Below are 26,565 nucleotides of genomic sequence, written 5' to 3' on the forward strand. Positions count from 1 at the left end.
AAATTTGACCTATGATGGCATTTCTATTTAATATATATGGATCATCTTGCATTTTTCTCATACTTTTACAATGAGTGAGCACTGATTACCTTCATGAAGAATAAAGACTATGAGAGACCTGTAAGAGTGTAAATACCCAATAGAAAACTACCCAGAAGAACTCAGAAGGCACACACTCCAGATTAAAAAATGCTTGTGACGTGACTAGACTTGATAAATCTATAAAACCTATAGGTCTTTGAAAATATTGCCCTATATACAACCATTTTCAGCTTTGTGGACACCATTATAATCCCCACTGTGCTATTTCTCTGCACATCTCCTTGGACAATTAAGACAATAAAGAAAGCATAGTGATCATCTTTGATGACTCAGAGTAAGTTTTAAAGGAGTTAGGAAGAACAAGTTCAAAGACTCAGAAATATCCCCTTCTGATTTCTTGTTTCTAGGAGGAAGTAAAATGAAAACTATATTCTGTGAGTAGCAAACAATGAAACAGACGGATTCCATAATTCAGCAAACTAACAAAAGGTTGGGCTTTGTGGCCTCTTAATTTTATAAGCACTATTTAAGGCCAACTTTAGGGAAAATAAAATAGTAATATAACTTAATTTTAGCAAATATAAATTACAGTGACCATCTGGATATTCAAACAGCAAACAAAACAGAACATTTACATAAGTGAAAACTTTTCTAAAGTAAACAATGTACAAAATCAAAACTCATTACAAGGTTCATTTCCCTGTGTGTTTTAATCAGGCTCAGACTGAAATGAAAGTAGTCTATTCAACCCCTAACCTGGAAGCCATCCCTGCAATGGTTATGATTTCATCCTTCAGCACCCGTGACATTATTCTGGACAGGGAACAACTGTTTGTGTAAACAGGTCGACATCTGGTCCCCTGCTGTGGACCTGTGGCCAGAAACAAGGAGCAGAGTGGGTGCAGCAGATGGACAGGGAACACTCAAGACCCGAGAAAGCGACAGACAGCAGCCTCTGGACACCATGCTCAGGCTTTCCCATCGGGTGGCTCTGTGAGACTCTGAGTGGTGGAGCTGGTGAAGGTAGAAAGCCATGAAGACATAGCTGTCTTTGCGCTGGAAAAAGCTCCTCCGACAGACTGGCCTGGAGGGAAAGGAGAGGTGAACAAAAGGAAAAATGTCTTTGTTAAGACACAGAAAAACCAACACCAAGTGAGAAATGTTATGGACAGGTATGAATATATCATTTCTCTTTTTTTTTTTTTTTTAGTTTTTTATTTTTTGTGTGTGTACCGTCAAATCGGATCTGACCGGTACAGGAGGAGATTGTCCCTCCTTCTCCAGCAGAGCATCTGTTGAATATATCATTTCAATTTCTAATTTCCAAATAATCCCTTCTTTGGGCACTTCTTTGCACATTCCAAGTTCTAATTATTAATGGTTGTTTGCAGCTGTCTCTCCTCCTTTGTGAGTGACTTCTCCTCTGGGCTAGACCTCCAATACTATAACTACCAATGTTCCCCTGTTGTTGACAGGGTTTGGGAAGGTCAGTAGTTTCTGTAAAGGATGGCCAAGCCTTCTTCCTAGTTTGTTTTTATCTAGGAGCTCCATGGCAACTGGTCTACCACAGGTGACCCTTCTAGTACTTGAAATATTAGTGGCACGGCTTCAAGCATTACAGCATCCCACAAGCTCAACCAGTACAAATGGCTAACAGGCAAGTGCTGTACGGATTAAAGAAATAATAGACACCAGCCTATATGCACCTCTGATAGAAGGAAATTGTAAATAATTCTCCAACATAACAAATTGCCAGACTGGTGCTGTACCTCTAATAGCAAACTGTAAAGACAATCAAGTATACAAATGTCACAATACAGGACACCTTTTTCTGACCCATGCTGAGGCCCATTGTGGTGTGGCAGGATGGGGTTTTAGGTGGGAGTACTGGCATGGAGTGACTAAGTAGGAAAGTAGAAAAACTAGAAGTTGTAGAAAAAGGACATGGAATGTATGAAGGTTGACTTTCTAAGAATTAGTGAACTGAGATGGACTGGCATTGGGCTACTTGGAATAAAACAATCCTATGATCTACTATATCTGGAATGAAAAACTGAAGAACAATGTTGCACTCATAGTTAAAAAAGTAATTTCAAGATCGAAACTGAAGTATAATGTTGAAGTGAGAGGATACTATTCATATGCTCACAAGGAAGAGTTAATAAAACTAATATTCTCACACACACACACACACACACACACACCCACCAACTAAAGCCTAAGAGAAGAGACTGAGGATTTCTACTAATTTTTGCAGTCTGAAGTTGACTAAACATGCAATCAAGATGTATTAATAACTACTGGTGACTGGAATGTAAAAGCTGGAAACAATGAGGAAGGACTGGTAGTTGGGAAGTACAGACTTGGTCCGTACGGACAGAAATGAGCTTGGAGAAAGACTGATATAAATTTGTGCACTCAATGATTTATTCATAGCAAATTATCTTTTTTAAAATCACAAAAGGTGGCGAGCTCTGGTGGCTTAGTGGCAAGAAGATGTACTGCAATCCCAGAGGTGCACAGTTCAAATCCACCAGATGCTCTGCTGGAGAAGGAGGAACAATTTCCTCCTGTACCAGTCAGATCTGATTTGATGGTACACACACCCCCACAAAATAATAAAAATTTAAAAAAAAATCACAAAAGGTGATTTTATGCAAGGACCTCCCCAGATGGATTGCACAGGCATCAAACTGACTATGTCTGCAGAAATAATCATTGGAGAAGCTCAGTATCAGCAGTCAAAACAAGACAAGGTGCCCCTCATGGAATGGACCGTCAAGCACTCATTCGTAAGTAAGTTCAAACTGAAGCTAAAGAAAATTAAAATAAGCCCACAAACTCCAAATATGACTTTGAGTATATTCGATCTGAATTATAAAAATAATCTCAACAAAAAGCTAAAGGCATTGAAAACCAATGATGAAAGACCAGAAGAACTGGGGGAGGACATCAAGGGTATTATCCATGAACAGCGCAAAGGACCATTACAAAGACAGAGGAGAAAGGAAAAACAACCACACACAACCCAAAATGGATATCAGAATAAAACTCTGAAAATTGCACTAGAGCATTGGGGGGGGGGGGAAGGGAAGAGATGCTGAAGTGAAGGAGCTGAACAGAAGATTTTAAAGATCATCTCAGGAAGAGAAAGCAAATTACTGAATGTGTAAAGAACTGAGATCAGAGAATAAGAAGGGAAGAACTTTGTTGGCATTTCTCAAACTGAAAGAGCTGAAAAACAAAAGCCTTAAGCTGCAACACTGAGAGATGTTATGGGCAAAATCTTGAATGATTCAGGAAGCATCAAAAGAAGATGGAAGGAATACACAGAATCACTGTACCAAAAAGAATTAGTTGATACTGGAAAATGTCAGTGAGTACAATATGAACATGAGCCAATTAAGGATGAAGTTCAAGCTGCACTGAAGGCACTGGCAGAAAATAAGGCCAAAAGAATACCTATGGGATATCAATTGACATGTTTTAACTAATAGATGCAACCCTAGAGGTGCTCACCAGTCTATGCCAAGAAATTTGGAGGATAGCTGCCTGACCAACTGACTGGAAAGAATCCTTATTTGTTCCCATTCCCAAGAAAGGTGACTCAACAGAACATGGAACTTATAAAAAATATTAATATCACACGTAAGCAAAATATTGCTGAAGATCATAAAAAAACTGGCTAGAAAAGTACACTGACGTATTATGGCTAACATTAAGAATGCGAGTCCCGAAAACATAATTGTGCTATGACAAATCTGTACCTAGATCAAGAACCTGTTGTTTGAATGGAGCAAGGGAACACTTCATGGTTTAAAATCAAGAAGGATGTGGATCAAGGATATAGCCTTTCTTTAAACCTATTCAATCTGTATGCTGAGCAAATAATTTATGGAGCTGAACTCTAGGAAGAGGAATGTGGCACCAGGATTGGAGCAAGGCTCATCAACAACATTACACAGGTGACACAACCTTGCTTGCTGTAAGTGAGAAAGGACATGCAATGCTTTGCTGAAGATCAGACATTTTAGCCCTCAGTATGGATTACATCTTCACATCAAGAAGAGAGATCTTCAATGAAGGATCAACAGTCAACATCATGACAGATAGAGAAAAGACTGAAGCTGTAATAATTTCATCTTGCTTGGATCAACTATCAACACCCTTAGTACCAGCAGTCAGGAAATCAGGAGACAAGTCCACTATCAGGGCCCTCTCTAAAATATCTAAGAGCAATGATGTCAGTTTGAAGACTCAGGTGAGCCTGATTCAGGCCATGGTCTTTTCAATCACCTGCTATGCATCAGAGAGCTGGACAGCAAATAAGAATGACAGAAGCAGCAGTGATGCCTCTGAGTTGTGGTGTTGGAGAAGAGTACTGAATATCCCATGGACTGCCAAAAGAATAAACAGGTATGTCTTTGCTCCCTGGACGCAAACAAGGTGAAGCTTTGTCTCCCATACTTAGGACATGTAGCTAGGTGAGGCTATTTCTTGGAAAGGAACAGCATGCTCAGAAAGATGGAGGGTCAGGAAGGGTGAGTAAGACCTCCTGCAAGATAGACTGACACAATGACTGTAGTAATGGATACAAGTGTGTCAGAGAAGATGAGTCTGCCATAGGATTTCAGCTCTGCTGTTAAGTGTTGCCATGAGTTGTACTTGATTTGATGGCATCCAACAACATGGGCACTTCTTAAAGGAAAGATAAAACCCACTCTCAAGCATTCTGAAGGTGTTTGTCCAACAGCTTTCTCAATACTCACTAAGCGAGGCTCTGGTTCTCAACACTGGCCATACACGAAAACCATTTGGAGAGCGTAAAAACATGTCCTGTGTGCCTCTATGCTCTAAGGACCAAGTAGACAGCGGTCAGCACTGAGAAAGGTCTAGCCTGCTGACAATGTGCTTCTGTCATCTGAAACAATGGTGCATTAAAAATACAGAGAGCGAGCATTCTATATGCCTCAGGCCTTTTAAAAATATTTTGTTGCTGCTAAGAATATAAAAATGAGGACATATACCAACTTAGCAATTCGTAGATGGACAGCACATTTGTCCAGTAGTGGACCACTCTCAACCTCCTTTCCCTAATTGCCCGTCCCCCACTAATAGAAACTCATTGCCTTCTAAATGTCCCAGCTGAGTTTTTTTTGTTGGGTTGATCCTATTATAGATAGTTCTTGAAAGAATACAATGCTCAAGGTCCACATTTTTTTTCCTAGTTAAGCTAAACTATTGGTGTAGGGATAACCAGGAAATATAAGTCTTATCTGTGTTGAAGAATATTTTCAATATTCTAGTGACGGAATATTAAGCCTGGTGATAGAACTATCTGTTCTGTTAGCCACGTAGTAAGGTGAATCTACTGTGTACTTTTGCTCTGTGTAGAATGTTGGTGCTAAGAAGACTTCTAAGTAAAGACCACAGAGTTCTAGGGCTTCAGTACTGCCTTTGCTGTTGTCATGTACCTTTGAGTTAGAAATGACCCATAGCTGACCCTCTAGTGGGTTTTCAGAGGCTGTTAGTCACACAGGAGGAGACAGCACATCCTAATTCCATGGCACAGCTGGTGGCTCCAAACCATGTGTCTTGGAGTTTACAGGTCGGTTTCTTACCACTAGGCCCCAGAGGGTTAACAATTGGTTTTAGAAGCTCTGGAAGAAGGTGCATACTATTTTTCAGTACTTGTATGAGAAAGCAAATTAGAACAAAATCTAAAGAAGTGGTGGCTATGAGGTAATAAGGAGTTCTTTGTACTCAAGTTGGAAATTACATAAAAGTTTAAAACAATGAGAAATTTCTTTATGAATCAATATCTTCAAACAACCTTAAAAATACTCTAAACGAGAAAAGACAGACGGATGTAGGAGTGTGTACATATACATATACATACACACACATATATATATACACATACACACATATATACATATATACAGAGATACACACACACACACATTTGGCTTTGGCATCAGAGTAACAGCTGTCTCATTAAATGAACGGAGAATTACACATTCACCATTTTTTCAGAGTCTGGGAAAAATTAGCATTATTATCTTCCTTGAATGTATAACAGAATTAATAAATAAAGCCACCTGAGTTCAGTGGTTTCCTTGGTGGTATTTCAGAATTAACACCTAATAGAAAAGGGCTATTCAGACTTTCTATTTCTTTTTTGCTTCAATTTTAGTGATTTAAATCTTTCTAGAAATTTGTCTATCTCATCTAAATTTTCCAGAATCTACTGGCATTAAATTCTTCACAGCACTCCTTAATTATCTCTTTAATTTATGTGAGATGTATGATGATAAAAACCACTGCCAGCACAGTGATTCCACTTTCTGTCCATCTTCCACCAGGTTTGTACAATTTTTTTTTTCTTTCTTTCTTGTTGTGTAAGGTCTAATCAGATATGATTGGCACAGGAGGAGACTGTTCCTCCCTCTCCAGAAGAACATTTGGTGAATTTGAACGGAGCACCTTTGGGATTGCAGCACAGTTTCTTGACACCAGGGCACTAGAGCTCCCTTCCAATGTGTTTGTGAGGCCAAAAGTCTTTACGGGGAGGAGATGTAAACATCTTTATCCCAGGGAGGGGCTGACGGATTTGAATTGCCAATCTTTTTGACTGGTACATAACACATACTACCACCCAAAGCTCCTTTCTATACTGACAAGCTCTTTTATTCTCAGGATTAAGGACTTGCGTCTTCTTTTTCTCTTAATCAGTCTAGGAAAGATTTCATTAATACTGAAAATATTTTCAAAGCACTAACTACAGGATTCATTGATTTACTTTATTGTGTGATACTATCTTAGAAGGAATAAACTACTAATGTCCTTTTTATAATAGGTCTCTGCCATTTAAAAAGAAAAACAGAAGCTCAGAGAATGGAGAGAAAACCTTGTCATTAACAATTATTAATAACAGAACAAGAAACTAATCAGCAAATTTCACTTCTCTGTAAGAGAAGGCAACACTTGTGGTATTTGTGGTGCCACACAAATTGTTTTCCAATAAATAAGGTAAAAACTTTTTTTAAAAAAAGCTGCTTTTGACCACTTTCCATCATGTTAACACATAGATCACTACTAATTAAAAAAAAAAATCCTTTATCGTCAAGTAGATTCTGAACCACCGTGACTCCACAGCATAGAGGGGAACTGCCTCATAGTGTTTTCAAGGCTGCAATCTTTATGGAAGCTGACCTTTCTCCCATGGAGTGGCTGGTGGGTTCAAAAGGCCAACATCCAAGTTCATCAGCTAAGCGCTATCCCACGAGGGGATCCTGATCTCTACTAGTTAGTTTTTATCCTTACATGTTGTTGTTGTTATGTGCCATGGGGACCCTATGTACAACATCCCTAAACTCTGCTCAGTTCTGTGCCAATCGCACTGTCTCCGATACACCCATCCCGATTACCCCAGTCACTGAATTAATTCACCTCATAAGGGGCCTGCTCCTTCATACCAGAGACAAATAAATATGCTACGATTTCAATCTGTTCCTGGTTAAAGGCATGACTTACCAACAGCTTTTCCTGTCTGTACGACATTCCGGCTGGTTGTGACCATGACGCTTCCAATTTTTTTGCCACGTTCACTGTTCTGAACAGAACTGAGAAAGAGAAGGAAATGCTTAAAAAACTCTCATGTGTGCATGCACAGTATTGTCAGATCTGAGCCCTGGCAACCACTGATAACCATCCCAAATAAAAAAAATCGGGGGAAAATATGAAACTATATGCTAGTTTTAAAAAGAAACTAATTACCAACTTTTAGAGCTTGTGAATTTTTAGAAAATTCTAAAAGAACATACAAATGAGCCAAAAAGTAAGGACATCAGGATGGATGCTTAATTCCTCCCACAGTTCTAACATGCTGAACACACTTCGTCAGAATAAAAATGGCAAATTCGGCTATTAGTTCACACCATTCTGCAGAGAACATCAGTGTTGTCCCTTTAAGCATACACACTACTGCACTGGAGAATGTCAGGCACATATTTGGTTACTATTTGAAGCACAAGTCTCACAAGTGGAGAAAAACAATTCCCAATTAGCAATGAAACACATGGCAGGAATTCAGATGTGAGCGTTTGCCCAGTATTTTTCGAAATACTCACTGTGAGAATCTTAACTTCATGTCTGACACTGAGTACTGGCCTTGGAATGGATGGCTGTAAAACAGAGTTTGAGTTTAGGACATGAAAATTTCACCAAGAGAGCTGCAGAGACGAGCTACAGCTAAGTATTAGGAAGTCTCTGTGGTTACACAGCTGTGGCAGCAATGAACTTGGTAACACCTGGGGCACACTGATTTGGAGCACAAGCACTTAGTGCCAAGGGACCCAAAAGCAACCTCTCTGAACTTTACTGTACTCACCTGTAAAATAGGTGGGGTTGGGTTTGTGTGTTTTTTTTTGGAGGTGGTGGTGTTATTTTAATAGTCTTCCCTAATTGGTCTGGGGTAGACCCAGATTATCAGTGTTTTTAAAAAAGCTCTTACAGTACATTCTCATGTATATCACAAAATAATTGAACCCTGAAAACGTGTTGTTAGGTTTGGTCAAATTGGTTAAACTTGTAGCAACCCTGTGTACAAGTGAACACAGCCCTGCCCAATCCTACGCCAGCTTCACAATGTTTGCTGCGTTAAACCTACTGCTGCAGTCAGTGCCAATCCATCCTCTGTAAGGTCTTCCTCTCGTTTGCTGCCATTTAACTTTTCCAAGCATGAAATAATTCAGCAAAAGAGGATAAATATTCTATGATCTCACTTATATGAAATAAGGAAAACTATAGGAAGAAAAAATATACAAACAGTAAATTATTAAAGGCAACTAGCAGCAGGAAGGAGAGGAAAAGGGAAAGTTTGTATTAATAGTGATAGAATATTTTGGGAAAAGACTGTAATAATGGTGGCACAACATGAAAAATATAATCAGTGCAGCTGAATTACAAACAGGCAAGCTGCTGGTGACTATTTTGGTGTGTATATTTTATTTTCTTTTCCTTTTTGTTAAAATTTTTTTTATTGTATTATTTTTATGTGTACCGTCAAATCAGATCTGACTGGTACAGGAGATTGCCCCCTCCTTCTCCAGCAGAGCATCTAGTGGATTTGAACCGCATACCTCTGGGATTGCAGTGCAGCGTCTTGCCACTAGGCCACCAGAGCTCCCTTTGGTGTGTATATTTTCACCACAAACAAAACTCAAAAGACGTTTTCACCAATATAGTAAAAATCCAGACTGTACTGTAATCATCTTAGAAACATTTCCTATTAGCCATGAAAAGATTTGTCATGGATCAGCAAAAGCCCTAACTTCTATTAGAAAGAATAACCCAAATGACAAGCCTTAAAAGAGCACTATCATGTATAAGAAAACAGTCTGTTTACTTCCTTATTTTCATTATACAATGGGGAGAAAGAGTGAGGCTTGTGAGTTTACCTTTTGTGAAAGCAGGATTGGCATCCATTTCCTAAATAACATGCCTCTGGAAACTATGAATTTTGATAAAGGTTGACAGTTATAGAATGGCTTCAGGCCTTTTGTTCATAGGGTCGCTATGAGTTGTGCTCGACTTGAAGGCAATCAATAACAACAACAGTAGTGAATGACTGGCCTTTCCGGAGACCAGTGAAGACCAATTCTGCTAAGCAGGATGAGCTGGTGTTGCAGACTAAACCTCAGGGAGCCCGGGAAGAGGAGGCTTATTGGAGCTTCTCCTTGGCTGCAAAGTGCTAACATTCTCAGAGGGAGAGGTGAGCATATCTGCACAGAAGCCCTATGCTGAAGAACAATCCCTATCAAATTCTTGTCCCTGCTGGAGAAGAAGAGACTGACTGGATGAGTTTTCAGGAAGGAGTTGCACCAGAAGCGGTGAAACCCTGGACTTGGAAAAACGCAGGAGAAAATACCAGCAGAAAGCAAGAGAAGGTGGCAGCTAAGCAGAGAAGTGCAGCAGAGCACTCTGAGAGGAGTGGGCCAAGAACTGTCATATGCTTTTGGCTGCAAGAGAAATCCTGGCCAAAAGGGCCTGACACAGCACTGGGGCCTTGTCCAAGGTGCTATGGGGACTGTTGGCCCAGCCTGTAGAGCATGTTCATGTTAAAGCACAATAGCAGAATCAGCAACTGGCTACTACCTTAGACCAGCATGCAGAACAAACGGGACCCACGGGCCAATCTTAGCTGCATCTCAGTGTTTCCCCAGCAACACTTCCAGCAAAACAAGCTCACAGGCACTTCCCTTAGTCACTGTAGAACACAAGCCTGGTAGCAAGGGAGGGAGATGGCAATGAATTCAGATTTTCTATCATTTAATAATATTAAAATGGTTTTACTGTCTTTTAATTGTCTTAATTACATCTAAGTGGCAGTACAGGCTTCTGTTGTAATCCAATATGTTGATTAAATTAAACTGATGTTGAATCTGGACATTTCATGACAGATAACAATTATGGCTTGAATTTTTTTCTTTCTAAAATATGTGTAATTCCTATATTTGTAGATGTATGTCATCTCAAAACAGTTTTCTTTGTTTTATTAATGATTACTTTCAGTCAATCTCACTTAAGAGGTGTTTCCTGTCTTTTTTTAAAAAAAAGTCAGATTAGAAGGATGTAGATTAAGAGCTCTGGTGGCCTGGTGGTAAGGAGTTGTGCTGCCAACCTGAAAGCATGTGGACTGAACCCACCAGTTGGAGATGGGCAATCTCCTCCCATGTGATTTACTGCCTCTGAAAACCTGCTAGAATGATAGCTATGGGTGGGTTCCAACTCAGTGGTACACAACAGATAAGCTTAGATGCAAGGACAGATGAGGAGGAAGATACACACCATCAAGACTGCCAAGAAACTGAGGAAGAGAAGCTGAAAAGGGACAAGAGTCCTCCTTCAGAGTCAGCACCTGAATTGGGACTTATGGCCTCCTAATAAGGAAAACTGAAGAAAAGACAAAGGCTAGTTAACACAAAGAACAAACAAGTCTGCCTTGGAAGAAGTATGATATGTGTGTCAGCAAATACGGCGAGAATCCATTTCACGTACTCCTAGCATGTTATCAGGAGAGGCTAGTCCCTGGAGAAAGGGATCATGCTTGGTAAAGAAAAAGCTCAGAGCAAAGAGGAACCCCAGTAAAATGGGACTGATGCAATGTGACACCCATGGATTTAAGCACAAAATAGATTACGAGGATGGCACAGGGCTGGGCAGGGTTTCATTCTGGAGTTCACAGTCTCTGTTAATTGGGGCCAACTCAGTGGCACTTAACAACAACAACAACTTGTGAGATCTCTAGTATTCAGCACTAAGAAACTAAGTCAATGATCTACATCTTCACAGATACACTCCCCCAAACTCTGCTGTAACACTTTAAGGATGCCGACACTTTTCCAACTTGATGTGGCATAAACATGATTTATTGGGTGGAGGGCAGATAGCCTTTCTAACTTGTGCAACCATGTGTATCGCAGTAGAAATGCACTTCACAGGGTTTGCAATGACTGTTACCTTTCAAAGTATACCACCAGAGCTTCACTCTGTGGTCCCACTGGGTAGATCTAAACTCTGCCAACTTTTAAGTTAGTAGTCTAATAGTTAAGCCCACGCAGGACGCACCACCTGGGGCCTCTTCCTATCATCGTTCTCTAGCACTGCCGTTGAGTCTGACCTAACTCAGAGCTGACCTCATAGCTCACAGTGGGTTTTCAGAGGCTGTAACATGCGTAGGAGGAGATGCCCCATCTCTCTCACAGGGCAGCTGTGGATCTGAATTGTCCACCTCTGGTTGGCAATGCTATCTCCTTATCCACTAGCCCCCCAGAGTTCTCACATACTTGCTATTCTTGCTTGTTTATCGCAGTAAAATTCTCCCTAGCACAAAAATCATATGGTAGTAAAAAAATAAGAGCTCTGGTGGCCTAGTGGCAAGAAGCTGTGCTGCAATCCTGGAGGCATGCAGTTTGAGGCAACCAGCTGCTCCACAAGAGAAGGATGTGCAATCTCCTCCCATGCGATTCACTGCCTCTGAAAACCCGCTGGAGGGTTGGCTATGGGTCGGTTCCAACTCTATAGTACACAACAGCAACAAGTCAAAATAAAGTCAACTTCTGTCCATTTCCTGCCAAGAAGTTTTAGAAACGGACAATAAACATTCAATGTATGTTTGTATTTAAAAAAAAAAAAAAACCACAAAAAAACCCCAAACAAACAAAAAACCAACAAACCCCATCATGTTAACTTTTTAATTTAGACAATGAATTCTCATGATGTATGCATTCTATCACTGCATCTGCTTTTGACTGCACACATAGATATCATTATTTATTTCATAAAGGCTCCAATCCAGAGCATGTTTAAATATCTTTTGTGCCTATGTGTGATAAAGCTTTAGTTACTCTATGTTGTGACAGGTATTTTAATTTTGCTGAATTTCAGAATTTGATGTGGAAATAGAATTTGACATGGAAACAACTCTAATTTGGTTTTTTCATAATTTATGTTTTAAAGTAATCTCCCATGTTTACACCAGCAGTACTTCCTCCAAGGCTTCTACCTTCATTTGACCTTTCTCTAAAGACATAGCTCTAGGGGAAAAGGAAAGAAACACTATATTGGGAGCTAAGAGAAATGTTAGCACTTCCAAATCTGCTCTAGATTTTTTACATAATAAGTTTAAACAGTAAAGTTGCTTGTTGTTATGTGCCGTCGAGTCGCCTGCGACTCATAGCGACCCTATGTACAACAGCCCTAAACTCCGCTCTGTCCTGTGCCAATCGCACTGTCTCCGACACCCCCATCCCAATTACCCCAGCCACTGAATCAATCCACCTCATAGTAAAGCTGCTTACAGGCTTTTTTTCAATAGGGAGCAATTTTATAACCTCCCTAAGGAGATTCCTTAAGGAGATGGGTTGTGTAGTGCTTTATACGCTTGGCTACTAAGGGGGAGGAGGAGTAAGCCGTCTAACTCCACCATCTGCTCCAGAGAAGGACAACTGGTTTCCTCCAATAAAGACTAACAGCCTTGGAAACCCAGTGGAAGGTCACCATGAGTCATGACTGACTTGAAAGCAGTGGGTTTGATTTTCAAGGTAGGAAATTTTTAAAAACTGTCACAATGTTATCAAGGCTAACAGAGGTTTGGTTGGGCTTTTTTAGGGGGTGGGGCCACATTCAGTATACCAGTCACACTATATACTACTTCACTCTCCAGAAAGTGTGCTTACTTAGGATTTATTTCTGCAAGTGCTGGATGCTTGTTGCTATTCCATACCCTGTAGTTATGAGTATTCTTCCACGCGGTAACAAACGTTGTTCCATAGTCCGATACTATCTTTTCATTATCTGTCAAGGAAATATTTGAAAGTTGAGCTGGGCTGTAATCAGAGATGTCAAGATTAACAACCAAACAGGGTAAAGACTCCCCTTGTCACCCTGCTGTTTCTAGGGGATAGCCTACTAGACTGTCAGGAACTTGAGTCTAGTACCAGAAAACCTGCTAAGGAGCTATGTGGCCTTTGGTAAGTCAGTTAATCACTCAGAACATCATTTTCCTAACTGGAAAAGAAAATAATTGAGCTAAATATTTTCCAAGGTTCCTTATAACTCCAAAATATTTCTACGTTCTCCTAATCAAGGTTACTAAGATAGCAATATGTAGTAAACAAAAATTAGACTTCACAGTGTGTAAAGGTACTGATGTATGCGCACATTCATGGCACCGGCATGAGTAGGAACTGACTCATCGGGCAATAGGTTTGGGTTTTCACATGGGAGGCAGGCATTAGCTTATCTTTCTGTTTTCTCACAAAAATAATATTTTCTATTAAAAACAATTAAGAATATATTTATGTTTGGTTCTTTTAAGCCAGTATTTTCTGTCGTTTGTTTTTTGTTAACTTCCTCTCTTCCAAGAGAAGCTTAGAAGATAAAAGAGGTCCAGAGATCTGATGGAAATGGCTATTGCATGTTGCCTGTGTTCAAGGCCTTTTGTTGCCGGGAAAGGAAGGGGTGCTATCTAAAGAGAAGGACTCATATGTGGTATATTCTTTAGGACTCAATGCAGAATATTCTTTTTAGAACATACTGTGTTTAAAGCATGCACTTAAAAATAATACTAGTTGGGGAGCTCTGGTGGCCTAGTGGCAAGGAGCTGCAACTACAATCTCAGAGGTGTACCGTTCGAATCCACCAGATCTCTCTCTCTCTCTCTCTCTCACACACACATACACACACACACACACACACACTCTAATACCAGCATATATATAATGTGCACAGGAATTGAACTCTGTTAGTTTATAAACAAGACAAAAAGCAAACAAACCAAGTAAACCTGGAGTGCCAATTAGTTTCATAAATACGCAGAACGCTCAAAACAGATGATGGACAAGTAACTCTTTTCCTGGTCAAGAACAGTGACGAGACATGAATAAGACTGAAAACCCAGTTTACCTCTTACCATCTTGTTTTCTCTTCTGTGAAATGAGGATAAAGTATCTTACCTCTTGGACTGTTGTGAGGATGCCATGATTTAACAGTCCTAAAGTGCTCAGAACAACTTTGTGTACATACTAAATAATTAAAAGAAATGTTAGCTACTTTATCATTTACTGCTTATAGTTACCTGGGCAAATTAAAAGTTTTTAATAAGGCACATGAATTACTCACAAAGCTACATGCCTGGTGGCAGTTTTCTTTCTAGTTTAATGATTCTGGGTTACAGGATTTAATCTGGTCTCGGCATTATTCTTTAACTTTTCTGAAATCTGAGTTTAAAACGCTAACCTGCCAGTTTGAATCCACCAGATGCTCTGCTGTAGAAGGAGGGGCAATCTCCTCCTGCATCAGTCAGATCCGATTTGACGGTACACACACATACACCAAAAAACAAAACAAAAGAAAACAAAACCAAAAACAACACGCTAATCTGTGAGGAAGCAGAGGCAGTGATGAGAGTGATTAAAAGAAATCTACTGGAATATCTGCCAATATCTAGGCAGAAATTAAATCAGTAAGGCAGGAAAGCCAACTGCAGCACTCGGTTTTCTTTTATACCTTTTCTAAGAAAAGACTTGGATTCCATGCTTCACTGAAAACGATTTAATTAATGAGTACTTAAGTTCAACTTGGATTTCATGCTCAATTGAAAATGGTTTAATCAAAAGTAAGTTTATATTTACTCTCCCCATTTTAGCCAGTTAATAGAAATAAGGATGGGGTATGAATCTGAAGGGTTGATTTTTCAGAATGTGACTTTTGTATCTCTTGACCTCCCTTTATATATAGTAATCCAAATGCTGGTGATGTTATCATGTACTGTTGAGTAAAAACGACGAATAACTGACCCTTCAGCGGGTTTTCAGAGGCAGTAAATCTCATAGGAGGAGACTGCCAATCTTTGTCCAGTGGAATTTGAATTGCTAGGAGTCGTTAGCTTTCTATGAGGTAATGCTGTGGTTAGTTGTTGTGAGTTTATTCAGACTCGTGTGATACCATACAGAGAGTAAAAAATCTCCAAAGGTTTTTCAGAGGCTGAGTTTTGGAAGCAGATCACTAGACCGGTCTTTCTAGTGCCTCCAGTGAGATCAAACCACCAACCTTTAGTTTCGCAGGATAATGCTTAGCCATCTGTGCTACACAGGGATGCCTGATTATGGTAAAAAGTAATTTTTTTTTCTACAAATAAATATGTGTTATGTAATTCAAAATGACATAAATGTTACAAAATAAAAAATTACTGCAAAAAGAGTGGCTGCATGGTTACTTACCTAACTGTAGTGTGGCAGCCAGCAGTGCATGGATGTAGACTGCGAACTGAGCCCGGATCCACTCATCACCTCCTTCCCAGCCTGTGCCATCCAAAAAGACGTCATCTCGGTTCTCAGTCACATGCCTCACTAGGTAATCGGCGAACCTCAGGTCTGCAGTGGTTGGGTGAAGTAGCTTCCTGAGTTCCGGATCATGAATCTGGATCAGAGCTTCTTCGACCTAGGGGGGGCCAGGTGGAAGTAAGTGGTGGTCATTCACACAGAACCCATGCCGTACTTTACAAGAGAACAATTGGGAAGGTGCCACTGGGAATAAAAAAATGTGAGGACTAGCATTCTTAAAAGGTGAGCCTAAAAAGAAAGAAATTTTTTCCACTGATTTTCTTTTCTTCCTCTATTTTAAATATGCTCATTTTTATTTTAGTAGATGCACTCACAATATATAGCTTTAAATAGAGCTTAAATTCAGAGTGACTTGTTTTTGAAAACACAGAAATGTTGAATAAAAGTCACCCTTGTCACATGCAGAAGTGAGTAGTTATTAATTCACGTAAGTCCTTAAAATTTTTCCTTTGAGTGTTCAGATCCTTTGTTATCTTTAAAATGGCACTGTTTGCTATACAAAGAGCTACCTATTTAAAATAACGGATTGGTTAATTTAAGTATACTAAAAGAAATACCCATAAGTCTCCAATAAACTTTAGAACAACAATATAAGCAATAATGATAAAGTAATTCAGTGGTTTTCTCATTCACAGTCTACTGTCTTAAAAGGCATGTTTGGATATATGCATGTATGTATACACATGTGCACATGTCCATCTAAATGTCTGCATCTTTATCCCTCAAAACTATGAGGACATGATATGGCTTTGAAATCCTGGGCTTTCCTTTTTTTTTTCCTTTCCATTTATTATAAATACTTTCCCCAAAAGTTTATTTTGGTATTTTCTGCCAGTAATTACAAAAACCTCAATGTAAGCAGACTTAATACAAACAAACAATTATTTCAATATAAGAAGTGATTTAAATAAGGGGAGCTCTGGTGGCCTAGTGGCAATGAGCTGCAACTACAATCCCAGAGGTGCACGGTTCGAATCCACCAGATGCTCTGCCGGGGAAGGAGGGACAATCTCCTCCTGTACCAGTCAGATCTGATTTGACGGTACACGCACACAAAAATAATAAAATAAAATAAAAAAATATTTAAAAAAAAGAAGTGATTTAAATATATATAGATGTAAAATATTTCTAGCATCTTCATTTTTAACATCATAAGGATATTAAACAGATTATAGACATTTGTCATTATTTAAATGATTACACACTATATAAAATGTACTCTTAAATAGTGAATTGTAGTACAATCAGACTGCCTGAGTCTGCATCCTAGTTTTTCTACTCTTAAACTATTTGTTCTTGCAAAAGTCATTACATTTCTGTTCTTTTGCTTCTGGGGGTGAAAATATGGATAGCAGCAATGCATTTCTTACAGTATTATTATGAAAATTACATAAGTAAGCATACATAAGGGAGCTCTGGTGGCCTAGTGGTAAGAAGCTATGCTGCAATCCCAAACGCATGCAGTTCAGATCCACCACTGCTCTGCAGGAGTAGGATAGACAATCTCCTCCCAAGTGACTTAATGCCTCTAAAAATCTGAAGGGTCAGCTATGAGTCAGTTCCAAGTTGATGGTGCTCAACAACAAAAAGAAGAAGGAACACAAATGCTTAGAATGTCTAGCACATATGTAAGTTACTATTAAAATTATTTGTGTTATTACAATTGCATTTAGGAAAGGAAAACAGGTGGTTTGAATCCACCAGACGCTCTGCTGGAGAAAGAGGGGCAATCCTCTTCCTGTGCCAGTCAGATCCAATTTGACGGTACACAACAACAAAAAAAAAGGAAAGGAAAAGAGGGACAAGCAGTGTCAAAAACACACATCCACACCCACATGTAAACGTACTTCCACAATGGCATCACTGAGATGTTTCTGTTGTCGAAAAAGGATGTTAGTAGCTCCAGCAACAAATCCCCGAACAGTGACATCAGAGAGAAGATGATGCTGCTGCAATGCCATATAAGGCAAACAGAGATATCCCTATGAATTATAAGAGCAACAGAAAATGTTAGGATAGCACAGGAATGACTAGCTCTCTTAAAGCCTAGAAGGTACTAGCAGAACAAGGAACTCCCATTCTTTCTTCCTTGTCCTGCTTTCTAAGGCAACTTAGCTCTCACTCCCTGAAACAAGATTCTTGGGGAACCTCAGGCTTTCACTGCAAAAAAGCCTTTCCACAATTTTGCTTTGTCATATCCTGTCAAGGTGGTTTAACACAAAGTATCACTTTGGTTTTAGTTCAATTTAAAGACCTCCACAGTAACAAATGGATTGAACTTCAAAAACAAAGTATTACTAAGGCCATTAAAACATAAATTATTTAATGTTAAGTAGTTAGTTCTTTCAGTAAGACTTTTAAATACATGCATCTGCACACAAACATCAAATACTATCAAAGAGAAGAGCTCAGTATAGTTTTGTCCTTGTATTTATCTACAGATAAAAATCATGCAAAAATATTTCAAAGTAATTGCTTCTATGTGTTTAAAGCAAAAATGGCTTTACCAATAGTGATGAATTAATCACTACTTAAGTATTTGAAAACAGAATTTGCCTGAGAATGACAGCTCAATTGCCAGTCACAGCAGGGTTTAATATAAAAAGCAGTTTACTTCCTGAAAGTCAAGGTATTAACACTGAAGAAAGACATGACATTTCTGCTAAAAGACTATAAGAATAGATTTCCTGATGAGCCCTTAAAGGTCTTTTCAGCCTCAAGGTCTAAAACAATTTTACTTTTTATTATTGTCATTTTTCAAATGCCAAACTATAATTCTTTGCATGGTCTTATTTACATTATGAAGTGAATCTCAGAAAGTAGGTGGTATCTCATTTTGGCTTCATGCTATTCACTGTGTCTGGATAAGTCAAGGACAGGACTGTAAGTCACCTGACTCACAGTGACCCAGCATCAGGTTTCAGATTTTGTCAATCTACAGGCTGTCCATCTTTCTAAGTGGAATGGCTGGTGGGTTTGAACTACTGAATTGTTGGTCAGCAGCCCAACACATACTGTACTACATCACCAGGGCTCCTTACAAAAGTAAAAAACCCACTGCTGTGGAGTTGGAACTGATTCATGGCTGAGCCTCTGGGAGTTTCAGAGGCTGTGGAGCCACTGGTGGACTTGAACTGACTTCCTCTGTTTTCAAACTGAAAATATAATCTTGAGTACTCTTTCAAACCACACATGTGCCTCTAGTACTCACACCTCAAGTAAGTTAGGGCAGAGAACTCCTCTACTACTTGATAAAGACATTCTCTGAGCTGCCAATGGACACAGTGCAAAATAGTTAAGATAATGCCAATTATTTGTTCATATTATATTTCAAAATTGTTTCTGTTAGAGAATAAAAAACTTATTATTAACAACAGTATAATTTTTGGCTACACAGATTCAACAGCATCAAAATTAAGATGTTAAAGAATACTAATGCAGTTCAAGATATTTAAAAATATGAAAATGTCTAAGAATGTACCTTAATAATGATAAATTTACCTACCCTTGACCACATCCTGCGATTTATCCTAAACTTGCTTATGTGTGGCATCATGTCTGTAAGAAGTTATTTATTATAGCACTGTTCACTAAGGCAAAAGACTAGAATCCTGTTAGTGACTAGAAGACTAAATAAATGTTAGAGAGGGAAAAATATATTCTATGTATTTATATATGTACTAAATACTCCCAGAATAAATGATAAGATTTTGCTAACACTGGATGCCACCAGAGAGCACAACTGGGTACCAGGGAATATACTGGAAAAGGGACTTCTCATTTCAGATGCTTTGAAGCCTTTACAATAGTGAACTAGATCAAAGTATTACATGTTCAAAAATTTAAAAGTAGCAGTTCAAATGAGCTTTAAAATTTTGCCATCAATACTTTTAATAAAGATAATTTTAGCTGATCTTTTAGAGAATATGGTCCTTTCCACATGTAATAGAGAATAGAAAATACTCTCTGCTAAAAGCATTGAATATTAGACATTTACCTATGTTTTAATTCCTACGCAAAGGCACTCGAATGTATGAATCCTAACAAACTATGGATAATATGTCAAAGAATGGGAACTCCACAAAACTTAATTTGGCTCATGTGGAACCTGTACATAGATCAAGAGGTGGTCAACTGAAATGATTCAACAGCATGCAACAGCAACAACGCTGAGAAGAATGCAGCCCCACACCTGGGCTAACTTCTGGCTTTTCACTTTTCTTAATTCTTTTATCACCCATGTCTGAAGCTGTACTAAACTATGCTAAAACAAACCAAAAACTCAACATGGTAAATCTGATGGATCAACTGCTCTCCTGAAAAGCTGCAAAAACATAGCTTTTACACTCTCAAGTCTTCCAAAAATGATCAGAATCTCTCCCACCCACATGACGGTGATTTATAGTTGATGTGGAAGTGGTGGAGAGAGGATGTGTCTTTACTGCTATAGTGAGAGAGGAAAAGTGGACATGTGAGGGCCTGCCATACTTAAGGCCCTGGGCTGGGCACTTTGACATAAATTATTAATGTACTCATTGCCATCGAGCTGACCCTCACTCAAAATGACCCTGTAGAACAGAGTAAACAGTCTTATAAAGTTTAAAAGGTTGTAAACCTCGTGTAGAGCAGCTGGTGGATTCAAACCTCCAACCACTAAATGACTGTACCACTAGGACTCCCTTTATTTACTATTTGTTGCTTGGTGCCATGACTACAGGTAGTTTTAGATTTTCCCATACATACCACTTTTAGAGTACACTTGGAAAGAGGATAGCATCAAGACCAACCACCATTTTTCTTCTCTAGTCAAGGACTACAATAATATTTGTGAACTGCAAACCTCAATACTAAAAAGATGTAGTTTCTCCACATGTAATCCCTACCACTTAATTTAGATTCTAAATTTGTATGAGAACAAATAAGTTGATCCTAAAACTGATGCAAAATAGAACCCAAAACGGTAATCCAAAGGTGTAAGAAACTCTTGAAAAACACTTCCAAGCTGGGAAAGACTTTCTCTACCTAAAATGGCATGTACAGTAGTGAATATAACATAGTGTGGGCTCCTTTAGCATCATGTTATCCTAAATGACTTGTCCTTAATAAGAGATGTATACAGAATATTAAAAAAACAAAACAAAAATAACATTACAGTCCCTTTATGGGACTGTCCCCTTAGTAGGGATTGACAAATACATTAAAAGAATATTTATTGGAATCTCAAAGCAGTTTCTTTGCTTCAGCTACATACTAAAATACTGCAGAAAGATCAAAACCCAAAATATGAAAATAAAAACTGTAAAATGATAATAGAGGACATTATTTTTTTTCTGTTAAGTAGGGGAAGATTTCTTATCAAGAAGCTAAAAGGATTAACTATAAAGTACACAACTTATAGGAAATCAACACAATTAATAACAAGGGTGACAACCCAGAAGTTTGAAACAGATACTATACAAAGGCGAATCTGAATGACCAACAAATAAAATAATAAAAAAAAGTAAAAATAGACCTACTATCTACTAAGATTAAAAATTCTTTCAAATAAAAAAAAGAGCAACACCCTTTCCTAGAACCATACTTTACAGTCAAACATACCAAAGTTATAACTGTTTTTAAGGAAATTTTTCAAATGTAAAATACACTGAACACTGAAAGTTTAACACTAAAAGATTATGTCATATTCTTTATGGGACTCAAAAAGTAAGGGACACTAAAGTTTACCTTTGTGAAGATGGCCAGGGGCATGCCATATTGATCCTCTTCCAAACCTGAGATAAGCCCTGGCATCAGGACCAGCTGCCCCGTATTAGCTTGAGGTTGTACAGTAATTGGAGGACTATCTGAGGGCACAGAGTCCTTCGGAAATAAGTGTGTCTGTTCTGATCCCATCTGTTCCCTTTCTTTCAAGTTTGGGTCCTCTAATATACTAGGATCCAAGGTCTCCCAGTCACTTTCTGAAGACTCTGGTGATGGGCGGGAAGGAGGCTTCAAAAACTGGCTGGTGTTACCGGGTTCCAGTCCTTTGCAGCTTTTACTTTGTACCTGGAACAATGCTTCTTCGGTTCCGATGACTGTATCTCCTCCATGGTTTCCTGTCATGGTTTTCTTAACAGTTTCTGAGATGCTATTTGACATGTCAGGTGCAGACACAGAGACAAAGTCATCTGCAGGAGGATTCGTTTCCTGAAGCCCAGCATCTTCAGACATACTTTTTCGGGGTCTATACTGAGAACAATCACTGAGACCATGTTCAATCATGCCTAAAACATGTAATATTGGAGAAGAGCTAGGCTTGTAATGATAAATATGAGAAAACAACAGCTGCTTAGAGTATTTCATATTAGTTGAATTCATATATTAATTTAAAAACTAATAAGTATACATTTTAATTTACAAACAGAAAAAGAGAAAAATCTATTGTAAAAAAGAAAAGATTATATTAAAATAGGAATGCTAACCCTAATGAGTTTACTCCTGAAACCTCTTGTCATGGAAAGCTTCAGTAAAAGCTAATTAAAAGAAAGAGGAGATATTGCTATTCTCTTACCTGGAAAAAGGGATAACACCGTCATCAGTGCACCCACTAATTTATTCACAGGAGAAATATAAAAGAGAACCTGAAATGGAATCAATGAAAACTAAATTAGAAAATCGAGTCCCAGAGTCATCTGGGCACTCACCAAATTATCACTAGAGAAATAAATGAAGTTAATCAGAATAAAAATAATGGTGAATCCATGATTTAAAAAAAAAAAAAAAGTGGTACAGTTTAAAAAAAAAAAAGATCGGTGGGGGGTGGGGGGGGAAGATCCAAAAGTCTGGCAGCTATACATGGAGAAGTGGAAAAAAATAAAATAATTATCAATTATCATCTGTAGCCTGTCACTGATTTGGGAGAGGGAAAAAAAATCAATCAGCAGATGCTAAAAATACTATAAACCTTGTCAGGAAAAGAGGATATCTTCACAGAACACCAAATTTATTATCCTAACAGATTATCTTATCAGTTCAAATCCAACTTAGTTGCTCCTAAGGAAAAAGATGGGCAATCTCCATCTGTGCTATTTACAGCCCCTGTAAACCCACTAGAGGGTCAGCTATATGAGTTGATTCTGACTTAATGGAGTACAACAATTATGTATGGTATCACACAGAAAATAGCAACTTGAAATATTAGATTTACATTAAAGGAAGGAATAACTCTGTGAGAATGGTTATACAACTCAATGTGATCAATACCAGTGAGTTGTACATGCAGAAACTACAGAAGTGGTGTATGGTCTGTTGTATACATTATCAAAAGTAATAAAATTAGACTCAGCAAGATAACTAGTGGACACAGTTGGCCAATTCAGAAAAGTGGAGGGATACAAGATAAACATACAAAAATCAACTGGATTTCTCTACAGTGACAAAGTGAATGTAGAACAGGAGCTAAGAAAAACAATTCTTCACAATTGTTAACCACAAGATTAAATATTTTGGAGTAAATATAACCAGAAGCACAAAGGATCTATTCAAAGAAAATTACAAAACATTACTACAAGAAACAAAAAGAGACGCAGAGAAATGAAGAATATCCTTGCTCATGGGTAGGAAGACTCAATATTGTGAAAATGACAATACTACCAAAGGCAATTTACACATTCAATGCAATCCCAACACAAATACCAATTCCATTCTTCAACAAGATGGAAAAGGCTATCTCCAATTTTATTTGGAATGGAAAGAGGCCCTGAATAAGCAAAGCACTCCTTAAAAAGAAAAACAAGGTAGGAGGCATCTCAGTCCTGATTTCAAATCCTACTACATTGCCGTGGTGGTCAAGACAGCTTGGTACTGGTACAATGACAAACATACAGATGCCACCCAAACAGATAAATGCACACTTATGTTTATTTCGACTTTTTTCACAACAGCAAAGAACTGGAAACAACGTAAGTGCCCATCAACAAATGAATGGATAGAGAAGCTCTGGTATATTCACACAACAGAATACTATGCTTCATTGAAAAAACAAGGAACACATGAAATATTTCACAAAATGGGTGACCCTGCAGGACATTATGTTGAGTGAAATATCTCAGTCACAAAAAGACAAATATTGCATAGGGCCACTGTTGTAAAATGGGACTGATATCGGGGTTGAGGTAAGACAGAGAAGGAGGGGATGAATGATGTAGACCGCATTGAAACAAATGAGGGAGAGAACTGTTTAAAAGGGATATATGATTGGGTGTTATAGTCATGACAGGAGTCCAGAATGAAGGCTGCACAGTGGAGTGGTCTTGGGGGGAGGGATTGCATAATAATTAAAAAGTTTTTCTTTTAATTTTCAAGAAGAGAAAATTGGGGGGTAGGGTGGGCAGGGAGAAAAGTGCAACAATTAATGAATGAAAACGCTAAGTCTCTGTAAACTGTCATTAATTAAAAAAAAAAAAGACAAATACAGCATAATGCCACTGTTAAAAAAGAGGATTGACATAGGGCTTAGGGGGAGACTGAGAAAGATGGGATAATGTGTACTGCATTGAAACAGACGAGGGAGAGAACTGTTTAAAAGGGATACATGATCAGATACTATTGTTATGACAGGAGTCCAGAACGAAAGTAGCATAGTGGAGTAGACTTGAGGGGAGGGACTAAGTAACAATAAAATAATTTTTTTCTTTTACTTTTCAAAAAGAAAAGTGAATTAGGAGGGAGGGGTGGGCAGGGAAAAAAGTGCAACAACGAATGAATGGAAATCCAAAGTCTGTAAACTTTCATTAAAATAAAATTTTAAAAAAGTAATAAAATTACATATACCAACAACAAAATCACATCATCAGAGAAAGTGATATAATGCAGAACTGGCAAAATGTTAACCAGTAAATACAGACGGAAGGTAGTCATTATATCAGTCTATCAACTTTTCTGTAGGTTTGCTTTGTTGTTTTGGGGTTTTTTTAGATTAAAAGTTGGGGAAAATTAAATGAGAATCAGGATTTAATTAGACATTACACTAAAACTAACATACATTCCTAACAGAAGTATACAAAGGTAACATTAAAAATAAAAGCCCAAACAACTGAATCGTATGCTAGCTTTTAAGAGAAATCACATAAATAGAACCCCTACCAATTTCAGAAAGGCCAAGGAGTATGCATAAATCTTAAATGATTCTACAATAAGAAAATACTTCTTGGCAAATATTACACACTCCTTTGTTCCATAGGTACTGAAAGAAATGTCTCCACACCTGGTAAAGGAAAACAGTATAAGTGGCTCACTCAACAACTGGTGGAAGAAGTCGTGAAAGAAAAATCACTAAGCCATAAATCATCATCACCTGGCCTAAGCTTTCTGCTGAGTCATGTGCAGGTGTCTCCTCCTGTCAACACTGTGTGACAGAGCACATCATCTATAATCTCTGCTCTCCTTATATTTTTGTCTTATTTAAGGAGTGTTTTGTAGGTACAGCAAGGGTTACAGTAAAGGAAGTTCTTATGTTATCAAATCAATGTAAAAATAAGAGTATGCTTATAATTTGTCACATTTATTTACTGGATCATAAATGTCAGATAACAGATTTAGTCTAAGTATTATTTTGCAATCCCTCCCCCAATACATCTCTGAGTGACTGCTCTAGGTTGCTGTATAAGACATTTGAAACTGGCTTGCCATCAAAACTGAAACACCACACTATCTTATACTGTGGCCATTAATTTATTGTTATTATTATCTATGTAGAATTTTATTTGCTGACCTGTTATTTTTTCTTTTCTGATCTGTGATGGAACTTCCCATATTGAAATGTTACTCAACATGACAAATTCCTAACAAAAAATATTTTCATGTAGTTTCTGCATTTCCTTTTTGAGGAATCAATATGCAAAGATTACATTTAGTAGATAAAATTCAGGTTACAAAGACAATATCGAATACTGTACTCCATAGAGTCCTAAGTTGTGATTCATGCTTCATATTGAAAGACACACAGGGCAGAGGTGTGCATCCCAGAGGTATCCAAAGATTTCAGGTACCCAGAGGTACAAAGATTTAAGATTCAATGATTCAAACATCCCACAGCCCTTCTGGAAAACTACAGATGGGAAACATGTAATTAGATCTGTAATATGGTGACTTCAATCCATTAGAAATCATAATTCAGTTTAATCTATAAATAGTTAACTGCAGTTGTCTTGATCACAGAAAAGCAGATTCACAGTCAATCACCACTAAACAGGCACTCAAATCTCTTAAATTAAAACACAGTTTAAATCTGAAAGGTTTATGGTAATGCACATTTGTTATTAAAATTACTTTTAGATATAATTGATATTATAGCACTATAAAAATTAGATACACTATGTTGTTGTTGTTTGGTGCCATCGAGTTGTAGATGACTCACAGCGACCCTATGAACGAATGGCCTGAGCACTGTTCGTACAGTTTCCGGAGGCATGCCGTTTCGGAAGTGGATGCCGCTCCTGCTTCCAGGCTTGTTTTAGTCGGGAAGCTCCAGCCAACACTGTCCACCATGGGTACCCATTACCATGACTGGCACATCACTGTCACAGTCTTCAGCATCACAGATACACTATGGTGTATAGTAAATTCTAGTGACTAT

General features: G+C 38.3%; 1 protein-coding gene across 1 annotated transcript in view; it reads right to left on the reverse strand.

The window, feature by feature from the left end:
* Positions 1 to 729: 729 nt before the first annotated feature.
* Positions 730 to 26,565, reverse strand: part of AVL9 (AVL9 homolog (S. cerevisiase)) — a 73,221-nt gene continuing 47,385 nt past the window's right edge. The window contains exons 9-16 of the mRNA XM_006887611.1: positions 22,501 to 22,570; positions 21,675 to 22,213; positions 17,798 to 17,932; positions 15,828 to 16,047; positions 13,284 to 13,401; positions 8,175 to 8,228; positions 7,579 to 7,667; positions 730 to 1,126 (exon numbers count right to left, since the gene is read on the reverse strand). Coding sequence (XP_006887673.1) covers positions 1,011 to 1,126; positions 7,579 to 7,667; positions 8,175 to 8,228; positions 13,284 to 13,401; positions 15,828 to 16,047; positions 17,798 to 17,932; positions 21,675 to 22,213; positions 22,501 to 22,570 — 1,341 coding nt within the window. The 3' untranslated portion in view covers positions 730 to 1,010. The remainder of the gene's footprint in view (positions 1,127 to 7,578; positions 7,668 to 8,174; positions 8,229 to 13,283; positions 13,402 to 15,827; positions 16,048 to 17,797; positions 17,933 to 21,674; positions 22,214 to 22,500; positions 22,571 to 26,565) is intronic.

Source organism: Elephantulus edwardii, unplaced genomic scaffold (assembly GCF_000299155.1).
Source record: "Elephantulus edwardii isolate Elephantulus edwardi_28Jun2011 unplaced genomic scaffold, EleEdw1.0 scaffold00059, whole genome shotgun sequence".
Lineage (NCBI taxonomy): Eukaryota > Metazoa > Chordata > Mammalia > Macroscelidea > Macroscelididae > Elephantulus > Elephantulus edwardii.